Source organism: Lepidochelys kempii, chromosome 18, assembly GCF_965140265.1.
Source record: "Lepidochelys kempii isolate rLepKem1 chromosome 18, rLepKem1.hap2, whole genome shotgun sequence".
In the NCBI taxonomy this organism is placed as follows: domain Eukaryota; kingdom Metazoa; phylum Chordata; order Testudines; family Cheloniidae; genus Lepidochelys; species Lepidochelys kempii.
Window position 1 is genome coordinate 16,381,501 of NC_133273.1, and position 18,100 is coordinate 16,399,600.

General features: G+C 55.4%; 1 protein-coding gene across 11 annotated transcripts in view; it reads left to right on the top strand.

Annotated features, from left to right (window-relative positions):
• The window catches only part of AGRN (agrin), a 224,539-nt gene that overhangs the window by 175,129 nt on the left and 31,310 nt on the right, over positions 1-18,100 (top strand). For all 11 annotated transcript variants that reach the window (XM_073316432.1, XM_073316436.1, XM_073316437.1 and 8 more), the window contains 11 exons: positions 1,106-1,306; positions 3,974-4,119; positions 4,753-4,858; positions 5,780-5,893; positions 8,539-8,703; positions 11,107-11,250; positions 11,454-11,578; positions 11,955-12,060; positions 13,564-13,947; positions 14,751-14,885; positions 16,397-16,524. In XM_073316432.1, coding sequence (XP_073172533.1) covers positions 1,106-1,306; positions 3,974-4,119; positions 4,753-4,858; positions 5,780-5,893; positions 8,539-8,703; positions 11,107-11,250; positions 11,454-11,578; positions 11,955-12,060; positions 13,564-13,947; positions 14,751-14,885; positions 16,397-16,524 — 1,754 coding nt within the window. The remainder of the gene's footprint in view (positions 1-1,105; positions 1,307-3,973; positions 4,120-4,752; positions 4,859-5,779; positions 5,894-8,538; positions 8,704-11,106; positions 11,251-11,453; positions 11,579-11,954; positions 12,061-13,563; positions 13,948-14,750; positions 14,886-16,396; positions 16,525-18,100) is intronic.

Here is an 18,100-nt window from a genome sequence, read left to right on the forward strand (position 1 = left end):
GTTCTAACGGGATCATCGCCAGCTCTGCCACTGACTCGTTCCCTGTGAGATCTAGGGCAAGACCCTAAAGTTTAGCCTTTCGAAGCCACCTCAGCTGTCGTGGTCCATGACGAGGGCTTCTAGGGGTTATGGTAATACAAATTCGAATAATGAATGGATTCATGCTTCCCATCCATCTTAATGGGAAGGGGGCATCCAAATCTCTTAGCCTGCTTTGAAAAGCTCAGCCACAATCCCGGTGTGCCTCAGTTTCCCCCACCATGAAACAAGGGTAATAGCTCCCCTCATGGGTGTCACGACGCTTAATCAACCTTATTGAAATACTAACTGGAACCTTGTCAGGGAAGGCGCCGTAGAGGTGCAGAGCGCTCTCCGTCGGGGCTGAACAGGGAAGCCGTGCCAGAACCTACAGCTGCCTTTAAACACAGCTGTACCAAGTGCCTGTTTGGTCAGCATGCCCCGTTTTTTCTTTTTTCCTCCCCCCTCAGGGGTTAGTTCCTATCTAATCTTCCGCGCGCTCCCCCCCTCAGCCCTGCACACTTTGCCCCAGCCCGAACGGTCTGTGCTAATTTCCAAATGAACTAAAAGTGCATAGGAAATGCTACATCAGAACAAATGATACACTGGACCAAATAATGCCTCTCTCTACAGCTGGGGCTAACGTTTCCCAGCTGCGCGGGGGCCAGGCGCTAACGGATACGTTTCAGAGTGGAAACCTGAGTGAGATGGAAGGGCTGCCTGGGACGGCCCGTCAGTGTCGGGCACTGCAAGGCTGGGCTCCGGCCTGCTGTGGGTATGGGACGGCGGGTGCCGAGAGAGAGTCATTCAGTGCTCATAACCAAAATGCGCTGCTGGCCTAGTGTCTGCAGGGGCTGGCTACCTGCAGCGGGAGTTGTGGGTGCTTAGGACTCTGCCGTGGGACCCCCCCTCCCCCCCCCGCCAGTTTCTTCTGTCCTGAGCCCGTTCAGGGATGGGTTAAGCCAGTGAAGAAGCAATCAGCAGCCAGGCCCTCTGACGCTGCCCGGGCTGACGATGGCAAGGGGAGGCTTTCTGCTGGATCTCACGCCGCTTTTCTCCCCTCGCTTCCCCCCCTCTCCCTCCCCAGAGTCGTGCGGGAGCGCTGTCTGCGCCTTCGGGAGCAGGTGCGTGGGTGGGCAGTGCGTGTGCCCGCGCTGCGAGAGGCAGCCCTTCTCCCAGGTGTGCGGCAGTGACGGCGTCACCTACGACAGCCCGTGCGAGCTGCGGGTGGCTTCCTGCCAGCAGAAGAAGGCCATTGAGGTTTCCAGGATGGGACCTTGTGAGGAGGGTAGGAAGCTCCGTTCCCTCTGGTTCTGGGGGGCAGGAGGGTGTGAGGAATGGGGGGCGGGGGGGGCGGATGGGGAGGGGGGGCTTGGACTTCCTCACACATGGAGTTTATATTGCGTGGTCCAAAGGCAAATGTCCAGAGCTCATGGTTTGTGACTGGAACGTGGATGCCTTCTCTATCTCTCTCATCCCCCCACACCTGCCCCGCTGGGCCTAGGTACAACAACAAGCTACTCCATCTGCTGCTTGGAGCTGCCTGTGGCCTGCCCAGGTGTAACCCCCCCTGTGGTCGCCGACAGGTCTCTTTGGCAGGGCTTCTTCCTCCTCCCCTGCTGACGCTCTGGGCTGTTGTACGGCAGGTGTAGTTTAAAGGCTTCACCGAGTCTCCTCGCAATCCCCCCATGCGTGGAAGTTGGCTGCTCCGCTCTCTGTATCCTGGCAGGCGAATAGCTCCGCGATGGGAGTCAGGAGGCTCCTCTCCTGCCCTGGTGGGAGGGGAGAGCAGCTTGCCGGAGCTCGTTTCGGTGGCTGGCGCTGTGTCGAAAATAGCACCTGGCACCCACCGCCTTCGTCTTTGTGGCTAGCGGTAATGAAAGTTGACACCACCTAATGGGCCTGGGCGAGGAGATTTATCACGGCTTTAATTTCACACTTCAAAGGGCCCAGGCTTGAGAGAGGCGTGAGGAGACAGAGCGGTTCCTGAGGAACGGCACCCAGCTGCCTTGCCGCTGCCCTGGGACTCTGTTGGGGTCAGGCCCTCGGTTGCCATTAACTCAGCACTGGGCACCTGGGAAAAAGTGTCTCTTTGCTGAGCCCCTGCTCAGCCAGGTTTCAGGGGGATCCCGACTGCAGGCCCCCTCTGAGCAGCACTGGGACAGGGCGTGGGGGAGATGCCTGCGTTCAGCGGTTAGGGTCAGTGAGTGAAAGCTGCCGGGTCAACAGTCCTGGACAGCAACAGCCTCTGTTTAACCCCAGAGACAGCCTTCTGCACGTCTTGGCCTGCCCGCCCCAGCCTGGGGGATCCCCGTTAAGTGGGAGAGGGGAGCTCAGCGTCCCCGGCCCATGCGATCCCCAGTGCTTCTCTTGAGTCTGGGGACAATTGATGCCAATGGGTTTGAAACCAGCAGCCCGCTCAACACAGGCCACCAGACAGAGGGTGACAGACCCGGACTGGATTTTAAGGGCCTGATCCAAACCCCTCTGAGGTCAAGGGCAGGGAGGGGTCTTTTCGCTGACTACAGTAGGCGTGGGGACAGGCCCACAGTGGGAGTCCATACTCCAGTGTCTGTCCCTGAGCTGGACTGGGCAAGCTTCACCAAAACTCGCCTGGAGGCAGGGAGCGGTCAGCAGTGTCTAGGCTGCTCAGAGCAGTGTGTCCCTGGGCTGCTCTTTCCTGACTCCTCTGTGAAAGTGAGGAGTGGGGCTTGCGCCACTGAAAGGGAGGGGCGGATAAAGCTGGCTACAGCAAAGCTGAATGTGCTTCCCTGCTTCCCTGCTGCTTCTCCTCAATCCTCACCTGCAGCATCAGCTGCTGCTCCAGTCCACACACCGCTCTGCCTGTGCGCCTCCATCCTGCCCTGCCAGGCCAGTCCTGCAGCTCCCACACAGCTCTGCCATACTGATCCCCAGCAACCTCTGGGACACCAGGCCTGCCCCTCCTGCAGCTCTGCCGGTGCACCTCAGTCGTCACCTGCAGCGCTCTGCTCTGGGCCCAGCCACTCATCGGGGTCAGGTTGAGGCCTCCCAACTCATTTCACTGGTGGCCTGAAGTTGATGAACCCAGACCTCCAGAGTGGGAAGACTTTGGAGCAGTGCTGGCTGAAGGCCAGTAGGGGAACAGAATCCACCTTGTCCCTTCAATGTGTTAACTCTGTCAGCTAAGACCGCCTAGCTCATTGCTCATGTAGTTTAGCCAGATAGGGCTGGAGTGCTGTGGCAGGGCTAGGGAGAGTGGAAGACATAACATGGCGTTTGATCACAGTCCTCCCCAGGGAATTTCAGGTTGCTGTCCTTCCGAGAGAAGAGCTTAAATAATTCTCTGTGTAACGTCAGCTCCCATCCTTTGATCACTCCATAAAAAGGGGGCAGGTTGTTTTTTTTTTTAAAGCCTTTGAAATCAACATCTCTCTCTTGCTGCCAGAGCGCTGAGTGTCTCGTGGTTGGTTGAGGAGCTGGGTTGACATACAGCGCATTAAGTATCTCTCTGCCAAGCCGGTAATCTGCCTGGCTGGACTTCCAACTGAAAACCAAAACCACCCAGGTCTCTGTGCTTATCCGAGCAGAAGGAATCCATTTGCCTGCTGCAGCGTGGGGGGAGAAGCTGGGTTAGAGAAGAGGGAGTTAAACTGTTGTGAAGCCAGCTGGCTGCTATTCATACTGTGCGTGGGGCTCCTGTGTCTGATCCCAGGTAGCCATCCGAGTTAGACGTGAGCTCTGAGCTTTTGCTTGCCAAGCCAATACAGGTGGAGCCTTGAGCCCGTCTTCAAGGAACCTTGCAAAGAGATGTTCCCTTGTTACTGGCCACGTGGCTGTATTCCATCCTCCTGCGGGGCTGGATGCTCTGTCCTGTGGGAGGAGGGTCCTGCTGCTCTCGGAGGGCCAGGTGTGGCCTAGGAGCAGTCAGCCGCCAGGGTCCCCCTGGCTCAGGGTCCCCTCCTTTCCTGTGCAGAGTGTGGCTCGGGGGGCTCAGGCTCTGGGGATGATAACGAGTGCGAACAGGACCGCTGCCGGCAATACGGGGGCTCGTGGGACGAGGACGTGGAGGACGACCGCTGTGTGTGTGACTTCACCTGCCTGGCTGTGCCACGCAACCCGGTAATTCCCCCTGCCCACCCGCCCCTGGCTCTGGAAGAGAGCTCAGCCTAGTGAGGGGCGCTTTGCTGAGGTCTCTGCAACCCCTCAGGCTGGAGGTCTCGCAATCCCAGCCTGGCTCGGGGTATTGCCGCTCTTCTAACCTTGGCCACAGCTGGGTGGGGCTGTGGAAATCCTAGCGGGCAGGTGGGGGGGAGAAGTTCCCCCAAGCTGTCCCAGACTCACAGAACCCATTTGAGTTTGGGAGGAAGTCCCACTCAGTTCTTGTTGTATCCCTACTGGTCTGTAGGGATCTTCCCTCATCCCCCTTGTCTCAGGGGGACCTCTCCAGCACAGCCAGCCCTTGCACTGGTCAGAGGTGTGACTAGATGCCTTTCCCATTGCCAGGGCTGAGGGACCCATGCTGCATCCTGGGTGCTGTGGGCTGGCTGGCTGTCTCCCTTAGTAGCCGTTATTCCACCCAGGCAGAATTGGTTAGTGCCGGATTCAGAATTCCAGCTTCCCTGCCCAGCACTGGCCTGGGGATGGGGGCACCCCGGGGGGCTCTCCATTGCTGAGATGGGGAGGCAGCTCTCTGCACATTGGAGGCTGCAGACAGTGATCTCTCTTCCTCCCCCACACCCATCCTCCGAGCAGGTGTGCGGCTCTGATGGTGTGTCCTATGCCAACGAGTGTGAGCTCAAGAAGACACGCTGCGAGAAACACCAGGACCTCTACGTCACCAGCCAAGGAGCCTGCCGTGGTGAGTCCCCACTGAGGTTCGGACCCGGGCAAGAGCAGGTATTGGCCTTTAGCCAGCTCCTGCCCCATGGCATCCCATGCTCCTCTGCCTTTTGTCTGGGACGGCAACAGAGTCCCTTCTCCTCTGCCCTTTGGGTCACCACAAACAGGCTGGAGACTTTTGAGTTGATAAACACCATGTGTTATTTATTGGGTCCCCTCTGCCAGGTCGCCAGTACAGCCTCATGCAGCCACATGCAATCAGTAGTAAACTTCCCCCTTAGCCTGCTCTCCAGGGAGGGAGAAGGCAAGATCTCACCCTCCTGGGATTCTGCATCCCCTGGCCCCTGCCAGCCTCCACCCTTGCACTTCCTTCCTGTCCTTGAACTGTTCCCAGCTGATGGGATTGTTCTCATTAGCTCCTCAGCCTCTTGCCTAATCACCCATCCCCCTCAATTAAAGATACTCCAGGGCAGGACTGGCTAGTACTGCAGTGACCAGAGTACTGGGTCAGCTCTGGTCTCCTAGTATTCTGTCACGCTGACCAATGCGGGGATTCAGACCCTGGGCTAGCAGGGGCTGCATCAGCCTTCAGCTGCTCCCTTCCCCGCAGCATAGGGGGCTCCTCCGCCTTGCGTTTGGGACCACGGCTGGATCAGCCTGCATTGCGGGCAGGGCCAGCATTAGTTTGTTGCTACCAATGCAGCAGCTGAGCCGTTTTGTGCATCTGTTTGCATGCTACTTCTTGCACTGGGGAGGGCCTGGAATCAGTGTCCCTGCCCTAATGCAGGGCAGAGACCAAGGGTGTTTGTGCAGGGAGGACATGGACAGACACATCTGCCCGGATCCCATGCATTTGTTATATTGCCCTGCTGTAGCCCAGTTACAGCTGCAGTTCCCCGTCTGCCCAAGGTGTGACCTGTGTCCCTCCCTCTCTCCGTAGTCACTGGAACGCCTTCCCCGCCACTCCAGGTTCTGCACTGCAGCCAGACCATATATGGATGTTGTCCAGACAATACAACCGTGGCCCTCGGCGTGGGCTCAGCTGGCTGCCCAAGTGAGTGAACCGTGGGGCTTGGGGGGAATCTCTTGTAACAGACAAGGGGTCCTGGATTGTGACTCCCTTGTCGGGGACAGTGTGGAGATCCAGACGGCAGATAATGGGGAAACCTCCTCTACAGAGGATTACTCTTCTGCCTGACCCTGTAGAGCAGGGGGTCTTCGCCTGTTCCACGCCCTTCTCCCAGGTTGTAACAGAAGTTTTGGAGTCTCCGTCCCATCTAGCCATGGGAAAGGGAGGGTGGGGAGAAGCTCCCCCAAAAGTCTGTTGGCAACCCCCAGGCTGAGAAGCTCTCCCATAGCATAGCTGCTCCTTCCAGTTCCTCCACTAGACATACCAGAGCCTCCAGATGTCTCCAGAGCCCGCAGTCTGGAGCACACCCACCCACAAACAGAGAGAGACCAGCGCACCCCCTTTGCCTTCTCAATTCCCAGCGCCTCTCGTTTTCTATACGCTTCCGGTTCACAAGCTGCTCTAAATCTATGTGGGGAGCAATGCCAGGGGGTTGCTCTGAACTGGATGCCCCAAACCTCCCTCCCTCTCTGGGCAAGGACCGAACCCGGTGCAAGCTTTCGTGGCCTGTGCAGATGGCAGCTGGCTCCTGGTGGAGCCAAGCTCAGGAAGGCCTTGGCAAGTGGTGGCCTTGTTTGTTTTCTCTGGGTTGCTCGCCAGGTGGCAGCTCAAAGACGGTTATCAGCACTGCTCCGCCGCCTGTCCCATTTTTGGATGGGAACAGACGTTTCTTAGAGCCTGAGCTGGCCTGGGGCTGAGCCCCCACGTTATTGGGAGCTGAGGGTGCTCAGTGCTCCCAGCGGTGAGCCCTTCCCGAGGGCGTCTTGCAGGGAGTTCGGGGCTAGTTCTGGGGCTGAGCTGGGCACAGATTGGCTCCAGCCCTGGCCCCAGACTACGAGGCAGATCCACATCCTCCCGCCCCGTAGATCCTTGACAGCCCACGCCAGGGCTGACTGAGAGGTGACTCTGCTTCTCAGGAGGCTGCGTTGATGAATGCGTCATTAATATTTATTAAATAATTACTGGAGTCAGGACTTTCAAAGAAGGCATGTTCGGAAAGGCATTAGCCTTATATTAACAGCTGAGGCTGTGACCGACTGTTAGGAAAGCACATTAAACTGCGGAAATATAGTTAAAGCCATGTATGGGCCTGGCTAATGCACGCTTGATGGGGATTTAGCATCATTTAATGTGCCGTATAATTTAATAAGCAGCAGTGTTCTGACAGCACCCTCGTCGTGGCAGAGCTCTCATGGCGCGGGGTCACCGCAGGTGGGCTTCAGCCCAAAGGGGCCAGCGCATGGCACCACTTGGGCTGGCAAGCTGACTTCCGCCTCTGCTCAGCCAGTGATCCCAGCCTTCATCGCCCACTCGTGAGGTTCTCAAAGGAACCCCGTCCTGCTTTCCCCCAGGCTGCCCCTTGCTCAGAGTTCCCCATAACCACCCACAAAGCCACCTCATTGTCCTTCCGCAAACTCTTCTTTGCCTCCAGGCATAGGTGCCGGGGGGAGGCGAAAAGAGGTGGGGTAGGTAGAGGCGGGGCAGGGTGGTTGCTTGGAGGAAGGGGTGGAGTGGGGGTGGGGCCTGGGAAGAATGGGGATTGACTCCCCACCCCAACCCCAGCAACTCGGTAAATCAGTGCCAGTGTTTCTGGGCCTGCAAAACACTGGACAGCCGTTTAGAGAGCAGGTGTGGCAAGCCCCTCCTTCCCTCCCCCGCCCCCCACCACCCCGACGGCATGGTCCCATTGATTCCTTGTGCTACGCCATGGGTCTGTCTGTATGCACCAGTTGTCTCTTGTCTCCTTGGGGCAGGGACTGTCGTTCTGTTCTGTGTTTGTTCAGCACCCTGCACAGTGGGGTCTTGTTTTGTGACTGGGGCTCCTAAGTGTTCCTGCAGTACAAATTATAATCGTCATCCTCTGGGTCAGTGACCGCCCCCCAGCCTTGGCTGGGGCCTCACCCCTCCTTCTGGATTCCCGCATGGTATCGCTCCCCGAGGAAACCACCCGGATTGATTGGCTTGCTCTGTGTCCAACTTCCCTTCCCCTTCTGTTCTACCCTTGCCCTTGAGTTGGCGACGGGAGCATAAATCCAGATGTAATCACCTGATGCGAGTGACTTTATTTATTCCACACAGCTGGGTCTGGAGATAATGATTTCCCCTTATGGCTCTTGCTCAATCCTGGGAAGTGGAGGAGGTGGGACATGACAACTGCTGGTCTCTCCTCCCTTTCCTGCCCGCTCTCTGCCCTCTCACCCCAGATATTATGGGATTATCCATCCCTCTCACCCCTGCTTCCCAGGAATATAGTGGCGTCTCTCTCATTCTCTGGATCTCCTCCCTCATTTTAGACAGAGAGAGAGGAACGATAGATGCAAGTAAAGTGAGCAGGAGTAGCTTGAAGGTTTTAAGATGGCCCCCTGGTCAATGGGGGATTTGAAGGGGAAGGGGTTTGGTAGGGGCAGAGGGAGGATACATTGATCAGCGTCCTGGTACCCGCCCCAGGAATGCATTACTGCCTCAGCTGAGCAGATCAGATTGGCTCATACAGGCAAGTTAAGCCCCCTCCTATTCCAGACCCTTGCTGCTTGCTCTCTTTGAGGGTTTGCTCTCTTTGACCCTCTCAGGCACCTGTCAATGTTACCCCTACGGCTCGTATGGGGGGGCCTGCGACCCCACCACTGGCCAGTGCTCCTGCAAGCCGGGGGTGGGGGGACTGAAGTGCGACCGCTGTGAACCTGGCTTCTGGAACTTCCGCGGGATAGTCACGGACAGCAAGAGCGGCTGCACCCGTGAGTACCGGGGGGTGCCGGGGAAGAGGAACCCACTGACCACTCGTGTTTACCCTTCTCCTGCTGCCCTACCACAAAAACAGGAAACACCTAGGATTAGACTATCTCCCAGTGAGAGATCTTGACCTGATTCGCACCAGACCTCAACTAGATCCCACTTGTAGGAGGAGATCCAAGCACAGGCCTCCTTAAACAGCACCATACAGGGCCCAGACTCTTGGTATTTCTGCAGTTCTCTCAGAGGCTAGCGCTATGGGAGCGTGTCTCCAAACTGGTGCCAAGCACTCCCCAATGCTGCTGCATCAGACGCAGGTGTGAAATCATACTCAGGGGAAAGGGTTGTCTCTACTGTCTGGGGTGACATGGAATTGGTCCAGCACAGGATTCGGCAGGCTGGCTGCCCAGTCCATTGCAAGGGAACATCAGACGCTCCCCTGAATCCCTGTCAGAGTCTGCACGGCCGATTCCCAAATCTGCGCCAACATCACCAGCAATGCCCCTGTACAAACAAGGAAGTAAACAAAAAAAGCCATGTTAATTTCAAGCTCCATTGGAGACACGAGCCAGAAAATCGATACGTGCCAAATGGGAAGAGGATAGACTGGTCAGGGAAAGAAGACTTATTTGGAGGAAATTGCAGACAGTAGAGATGTGATTCTGTCTTTCTCACTCTCTGAAATTATAGCACTCTCTCTCTCCGGAGGGATAGACGTGTGTCATGCTTCCATCTGGTCTTAGGTCAAGGGATTGAATATGAGTCTCAGGCTCTGGGATTGCAAGCTCACATTTTACGACGACATGCAGTTAAACAGGATGCAGGAAGCTTTGTTGATTCAAGCACAGGCCTGGGTGGTCAGGACTCCTGGGTTCCACTCCTGACTCTGGGAGTTAGTGTTTGTCTAAAGATAGACACAGTCGCTGGGAGGTGATGCCAGAAAAGTTCAGACTGGAAATAGGATGCCAGATTAACAGAGAAGGTAATTGGAACAGCTACCCAAGGGCTGTGGTTAATTCTCCACCACTCGGTGTCTTTAAATCGAGATAGGATGTTTCTTCTAAAAGATCCCCTCTAGCTCGACCACAAGATATGGGCTCAGTGCAGGAATTACTGGATATAATCTCTGGCCTGTGCTATGGAGGAGGTCAGACTAGATGCTCATGATGGCCCCTTCTCACCTTAGAATCTGTGGCCAGACTCTCACTTGCCATAAGGGCCCTGTACACAGTGCTGGCTGTGGAGACTTGCAGTTAAGGTAAACGGAATTACCAAAGTGACCTTAGTGTTAAAGAGAATGAGGCTCCATGAATCTAACGGTAGGAACAGGAGACTTGGGATCCAGTACGCCTGGGTTCTATTCCTCCTTTGGGAAGTACAGTGTAGGGATTAGAGAGTAGTACGGGAATCAGGACTCCTGGATTCTTTTCCTGATTCTGCCCCTAGCGAAAGGGAGACTGAATTAGTCCGAACAAAATGTCCTTGGCAGAACTCAAGGATTGTGAGGAGATCATGCCTGGTAAATGGGAGAAGTATGAGACTGGAAAGCAATGGACCCAAATTGGCATGCAGGGAATTAAGCTGAACTGGTGGACGAAATAATGAGAGGAAGGGGTGTTCCACCCATCACTCCCCTTTGGGGATCCCCAAAAGGGACTTTGGAGGGAAACTTTGTCCTTCCCCACTGAATTTCTTTTCTTTCCTCTCCCTCTCCTTTTCCTTCTGGCTAATCAGAGTCTGGCTTAGCCAGCCAAGACTGCCAGTTTTGCATCACTACTTTAAAACTGTGACCAGGGAGGCAGCTAAAGGCAATGCCCTCAACAGCCCAATGCTGGTACAAGTTTGCCAGGTCTCCGAGGGACAGTGTGTGCTGTGCCTGGGTTTTTCCGGCAGTTAGATTGCAAGGGAGCCAGAGGCAGAAGCTGCATTTCTCATCTTTGCTGTTCTCTTTTCTCCCCTTTGAAGTGGGTTTGCCTTGGTTTGTCTTCAAGACACAGGATCAGACTTTAACAACATCAGCAGCAGTTCCAGCCCATTTAAACTAACTTCTTCCCTTTTCCTCAGAAAGTACAGTTATTCCTGTCTTTAATACCATCGAAAAGACTGTCAAATGGCGGGTGGGAGGCGGGGTGTTCCCTCTAAAAACTCTCTCCGGCTAAAAGGGAAGGGAGTAAGGGACAATCTTAAAATGCAAGCCTTATTTAACACTGTACATTTCAAAGGCTTTAATTGTTGACTCTGGGGCCGTTTATTCTATTGAAATTAATGCAACAGGGGGGTAGGGAAGTTGAATTCATTGGCATGCGCAGGTGCTCAGCTCTTCTGGTGGAAGGCACCAAAAAGGGGAAGGCTCGCGTTCTAAAACGTGGCAATGTTTGTTCCTTTCCTCCTGCTGCCTCCTTGCCAAGCTTGTAACTGCGACCCGGTGGGCTCGGTGCGTGACGACTGTGAACAGATGACTGGACTGTGCTCTTGCAAGACTGGCATCACCGGCATGAAATGCAACCAGTGCCCCAATGGAAGCAAGCTGGGGATGACCGGCTGCGAGAAAGGTGAGGCGAGGAAGCCACTTAGCCAGTGGCTGTTTTTCCTTTCTGAAGAAATCTTGGGTCAGTTACGATGTACTGGCTAACGGGTACGTGGCTACCACTGCGTTCTGCTGACGTGTTTTGTTTTGCATCCACGACCGGAGTAGAGGGACACCTCATATGTGTATCACCCGCATGTGCGTCTTTTTCCTTCCTCTCACCCTCAGATCCCTCTGCGCCAAAGTCCTGCCGCGAGATGAGCTGCGAGTTCGGGGCGTCATGCGTGGAGGTCAGTGGCTTTGCCCACTGCGAGTGCCCGTCCCCGCTGTGCGTGGAGGCCAACATGACCAAGGTAAAAGGAGGAGGCAGCCCGGCTCCGCTCAGCGTGCAGAGAGAGATGATATGTTGCCAGGTGTCAAAGGAGGGATTTTTCAGATAGCCTCACAGGGTGCCTCTGGGCTCCTCCTTTTGGGATTTGTCTCCTAGGGTCTCCTCCCAGCAGTGAGACACAAACAGGAGTCTCCCTGGCCTTTAACCCTTCACTGACCATTTAAAGAGGGAGGTTTATTTTGCACGGGGGGAGCCTGCGTCATGGGTGGTGGGGGGAGGAGAAACCCATGTCTCAGGTGGGCTCTGCTTTACAGAGGGGATGATGAGAGGAGCTGGCAATCTCTCCAGCTGCCTCTCCAATCTCTCCAGCTGCCCCCACTCTCCCTTGCCCTTCCCAGGTCTGTGGCTCTGACGGTGTGACCTATGGTGACCAGTGCCAGCTGAAGACCATTGCATGCCGGCAGGGGCAGGTCATCAAGGTGAAGCATGTTGGGCAGTGCCATGGTGAGTGTCTCCCCTATCTACCACTCCGGACAGGCACATATGGGCAGTGCTTAGCCCACTCCTCTCGGCATGACTAAGCACCTAGACAATAATAAGGTGATAAGTACCGTTCAGCATGAATTTGCCAAGAACAAATCATGTCAAAACAGCCTAGTATCCTTCTTTGACAAGATAACAAGCCTTGTGGGTAAGGGGGAAGTGGTAGTTGTGATACATTAGTAAGGCTTTTGATACTGCCTCACATGGCCTTCTCATAAGCAAACTAGGGAAATATAGCCTAGACAAACCTACTATAAGGTGGATGCACAACTAGTAGGAAAAGCGTACTCAGAGAGTAGTTATCAATGGTTCACAGTCAAGCTGGAAGGGCATATTGAGTGGTGCCCCGTAGGGATTTGTCATGGGTCCAGTTCTATTCAATATCTTCATAAATGATTTGGGTAATGGTATAGAGAGTACACTTATAAAGCTTGCCAACGATACCAAGTTGGGAGGGGTTGCAAGTGCTTTGGAGGACAGGATTAGAATTCAAAATGATCTTGACAAACTGGAGAAATGGTCTGAAGTAAATAGGATGAAATTCAATAAGGACAAATGCAACGTATTACACTTTGGAAGGAATAGTCAATTCTACAAATACAAACTGGGGAATGCCTGCTTGGGGAGGAGTACCGCGGAAAAGGATCTGGGGCTTATAGAGGTTCACCAACTAAATATGAGTCAATGTGATGCAGTTGCAAAAAAAAAAAAAAAAAAAAAAAGCAAACATCATTCTGGGATGTATTAGCAAGAGAATTGTAAGCAAGACATGAGAAGTAATTTTTCCACTCTACTCAGCACTGATAAGGCCTCAGCTGGAGTATTGTGTCCGGTTCTGGGCACCAGGCTTCGGGGAAGATGTGGACAAATTAGAGAAAGTCCAGAGGAGAGCAAGAAAGGTGATTAAAGGTCTAGAAAACACGACCTATGAGGAAAGATTGAAAATCTGGGATTGTTTAGTCTAGAGAAGAGAAGACTGAGCGGGGACCTGATGATAGTCTTCAAGTACGTAAAAGGTTGTTACAAAGAGGAGGGCGATAAATTGTTCTCCTTATCCACTGAGAACAGGACAAGAAGCAGTGGGCTTAAATTGCAGCAAGGGAGATTTAGGTTAGACATTAGGAAGACTTCCCAACTGTCAGGGTAGTTAAGCGCTGGAACAAATTGCCCAGAGAGGTTGTGGAACCTCCATCATGGGAGGTTTGTAAGAGCAGGTTAGACAAACAGCAGTCAGGGATGGGCTAGGTAATACTTAGTCCTGCCTCAGTGCAGGGACTGGACTAAATGACCTGTTGAGGTCCCTTCCAGTCCTACGTTTCTGTGATTTTATTATGCCACTGGGCACGATCTCTGACTGCCTCCCTCTGTCCCTCCCCATAGACCCAGCCCTGCCTCCCAGAGGATGGGATCCATGGCTCCTGTCCAGTCCGTCCCTCTAACCGCCTCCTCTTGCTGCTCCTTCAGAATCCATCACCCACGTGAGTCACACCGTGCAGCCCAAGCCATTGCCCACGCTGCCCCTGGACAAGCTCCTCCACCCCCCACCTCTAAGGCTTACCACCCGGGCCCCTGACCCCACGGAGACAGCCACGAGTTCCCTGCTGTTTGAAGCCAGGCCCATTCCTAGAAGCCAGCCTGCCACGGTACGGTTGACCACTGCCCGGCCAGCTACCACCACCTGGACTACCCAGGGGATCCGCAGGACCACCATCCGCCCCCTCTCCACCGCTCCTGTGGTCCTGGCCACCCCCCAACCCGCGTACTCAGAGTCTGGCAGCGCAGAAGGCAGCGGTGACCCAGAACTGGGCATCAGTGGGGACCAGGAAGCCAGCGGGGCTGGCTCTGCTGGTAAGTGCCCTCTGCTCCGGTTCAATCGTGTTGCCGTCGTGTGGTCTCCAAGCCCCTGCTCCCGCCACTTCTGCTTCCTCCTTAGCAGCTGTTCTGGCTGGCGGGCCCTGCATGGAGCTGGCGCTGCCCAAACTATCACAGTGCCAGGGCGCGGTGGTAGCATCACCACGCAGCTCCCAGCCCAGACCCCCTTAAAGGCTGGTCGCAACATCTGCCTGGGAGCTGCGAAGCCAGGGTGAGACAGGAGGTGGGTGCTGGCGAAAGCTGTTGCCTAGGTGGCCTTGGGGTAGGGGAGGGAGGGTCTCCTTCAGCACAAGTAGGAGGCCTCTGGTCCCCAGGGCCGCACCGACAACCTGCCTCCTTGCTCACCTGCAGCAGGGGCCGCCTTATGGTGGGAGATGTTAGTCCAGTCTCCGTGGCCCGTTCAGCCCGGGGCTTCTCAGCACACCAAGGGGGCTTTAGTAGTGAGGAGGGCTATCTGCTAACACCTGGAGGGTCACCTGCCTGTCCATCTCCCACAGGCCACCAGGCTGAGCGCAGCGACTGCTGACTGGGTCTGATGGGGCCTCTTGCCGGGGCTGTGACAGGAACTGAGGGTGAGGGGGGTCCCGCCTCTTGCCGGGGCTGTGACAGGGCCGGAGGGGGGAAGGGAGTCCCACCTCTCGCCAGGGCTGGAAGGGGTCCCACCTCTCACCGGGGCTGTGCCAGGGCTGGAGGAGCATCCCACCTCGTGATGGGGTTGGAGGGGGTCCTGCCTCTCGCCAGGGCTGTAACATGCCCATGTGGCCCCTAATGCCATGCAGGGGAAGAGGAGCCAGAGGAGAGCCAAGTGACATCCACCCCCGCCATTGAAAGAGCAACGTGTTATAACTCCCCTCTGGGATGCTGCTCGGATGGCAAGACGGCAGCTGTTGATGCAGAAGGAAGCAACTGCCCGGGTGAGTGTCTGCCCCACGAGTCGGGGGGTGGGCGACAGAAAATCTCTTGAGCTCCACCTTGGTGGTAAGGGATTGAAAGCTACTGTCCCCTCTAGACTAGAGCACAGTCCCGCTACACGGAGCGACGGCTGGTGCGGGGAGCTGCTGCCCGCTTGTTTGGCAGGGGGTCTGGCTCCCAGATCTTCACTGGCAGCCTGTTGGCTGGAGTTGTAGGTGCTCGTTTTGATCTACGTAGGCCCACATGGCCTGGGACTATCGTACGTGAAATAGCCTGGTCTAGTGACCTCCCTGGCCCGTGTCTTTGCCCAGGTTTTGAGGCGTGATGGGGTGATTAGGGCTGGTCCTGGTGGTAGCGAGGAGAGAAGGGGCGCTGCCTGGGTTTCCATTTCATCTCTGGCTAATGACCTTCTGGTTTCCGGCGAGCAGCCGGTGGCTCAGTGTCTCTACCATGGCCGTGTGGGGTTACGGCCAAGGCTCCTGGGAGCTTCTCTTTCCTTCGTGTTCTGCCCCCCGGCAGCAGGCGCCGCTGTCACCAGTCTGTGCAGCTCCTGTCTCGCTGAGTGAGAGACTCTGAGAGTTTCCTTCTGAACTCGTCCTGTGTCCGGAAGGCATGAGAACTGGGGCACTCAGTGCGGTTTGCGCATCTCCGGAGCCCCAAGCACATGCTCCTGATACGGGCCCTTGTCGTCCTGCTCCCAAGCCTAGCAAACCTGTTCCCCGCCCCAGGCACGTTCCAGGTGGGTTTCTCCCAAGGTTCTGCTTGGTGTGCCCCCCCACCCCCCCGACACTTCCTGCGGTGGGGTTTCCAGTGGGATGCCCCCTTCTCTTTGCGTACAGTACCCCCACCCCCATAAGGGGGTGCAATCCCTCCATGTACTAATGCCAGTGCCAGGAGGGTTGCTTCCTGCAGCTCCCTGTGCACCCCCATGGGGCTCTCTGGGGGCGGGAGGGGTCCCCCTTTGCAGGGCTCCTTGCTGTTTCCGCCCCCTTCCTCTGATTTCTGGGTGGCTTGGTGGGAACCCTGCAGGAAGCGTCAGACTACAGATCCCCAGAACCTACAAACAGGCTCCCCGGTTCCCTCCCCCAGCCAGGGAATTCTCCTTGCCAGGGGACCTGGTTACCTATGGACTCCCTCAGCTGCCTCTTTGTGTTGCATGCACATATCTGATCCTGCCTTATTGATTGTGTCCTGCTCTGGCTAACGTCTTTCTCTTGTTACCCAGCCGGTCCAGGGGGGCTGCTATCCGGGCCAGAGTTCAGAGGAAACCGTATGGTAAAAGCTGCCATCTCTAGCCTGGTTTTTGCCATCTGACCCACCTGCTCCAGCAACTTCAGATACTAATCCTCCATAGCCATCAAAACTAACCCAAGCCCTGGCACTACCCACACACTACCATCCACCCCCGCCAGGGACTGAACACTCCGCTCAGCTGTTTGCTGCCAACCCCCTTCCAGCTAGCCAGCTAAACAAGTCTGTCTTGTTTCTTTTTGATTGCCCCACCTTCCCATAGCCACCAAAGTCTTCCAGGGAGTCCTCATCTTGGAGGAGGTGGAGGGCCAGGAGCTGTTCTACACACCTGAGATGGCTGACCCCAAATCAGAGCTCTTTGGGGAAACGGCCAGGAGCATCGAGAGCGCGGTGAGTTGGTTGCCCTGGGAGCATTGGCCCTGCATTTGGCGAAAGGGAGGAACTATCCTCCTCGGCTCAGAGTGTGACGGTTAGGTATCCTTCATTAAGCTGCTCTACGAGGGTAAATGTAACAGCCCTGTGCAGCACGTGGGGAATAGAACTCGTGGCTTTTGGCTCCAAGAACACACGCCTCTGACACGGGAGCTAACAGAGAATCTCTCTTAACTGCTGCAAGCAACGGGGCTCATCTGTCTCTATGGACTGGCCTTGAGTGGGCCCGGGGATCTCACACACGCTGAGTGAATATGTGTCCGACGCACCCCTTCAGCATTGCCGTGTGTCTACAAGGTACCTGACTGTGGCAATGACAGTGTTCCAATGGCAACCCTTCTCTGCCCACTCCCTCCACGTGAGGCAAAGCGGCTAATGGGGAGACCTGGCACTGGAATGTGTCCAGAGCGCATTCACTGGGATGTACTTTCCTAGCGTTAATACAGTGGGGGAGAGCTTTCTGGTGGATGGGAGAACTGGTCTGAGACCTGGCTAATATTCCTGGCTGTGCCAGTGGAGTCCCATGTGCCCTTGGGTAAGACACACTCCCCTGTGCACACACTCCTCTGTGCTTCAGTGTTACTATCTATAAAATGGGAACAATAAGACCTTGCTGCCTATGTCAAGTTCTTTGAGATCCTCGGATAAAGTTTGCTCTGTGTTGTTATAATTAGAGAGAGGCTTAAACCCCAACGTTGGAAGCAAACTTTGAAAACCCCCAAGCTCAAGAGCTTCCATGGATCGGAAGCGTGAGGCCGCTTGGCTAAGGGGTGTTGCTTTGGGCCTCTCAGTTGCTATAAGTGTATGTGTGTTAATGAAAGACGCCCTAGAAAAGCGGCTGTCCCAGCCCTGTGTCTCTGCTCCATGCTTAGCTCCACCAGACTCTCCCAGACACCTCGGGAAGTCGCGCTTGTAAATCCAGTTCCCTGCTTTTTCGAGACTTGTAAAGGTCAAACGCGGCAAGTGCACCGCTCCCTCTGCCTTTGCCAGCTCTCAGGCGAGCGCTTGGCCCCATAGATGGCGGGGCCAAGGCAACGGGTGAGACAGAGGAGCAGTATCGTGCTGCAGACTGCTGTGTGGCACAGCAAATGCACAGCATCCATATGAATGGAACCAACGTAGTCAGCATTCAGACGCTGGTCCGGGTGGTACTTAGGAATTTGGCAAGTGCTTGGTACAATTACATAAGTAGACGTGCACTTGGCATATGGGTTCATGCAGCTACATGTAACAGTATTTTGCATTGCGATAGAGGCTTCCATCCGAGGATCTCAAAATACCTTAATCCTCGCCACCTCTCAGGGGGTAGATTTCATCACCCCCATTTTACAGATGGGGAAACCGAGGCACAGAATGGGTAGGTGTCATTTGTCGCGTAGTATGTTTGTGGCTGAGCCAAGACTAAAACCCGGGCCTGTGCATCAGTCATCCTTCATTCCCTTAGCAACTGGCGTGTTTGCGTGGCTATTGGTATGCCCCTTTAACACATGGATATATTAGGACCTATCTGGGGTGGGGGGCGGGGAGAAGAGGA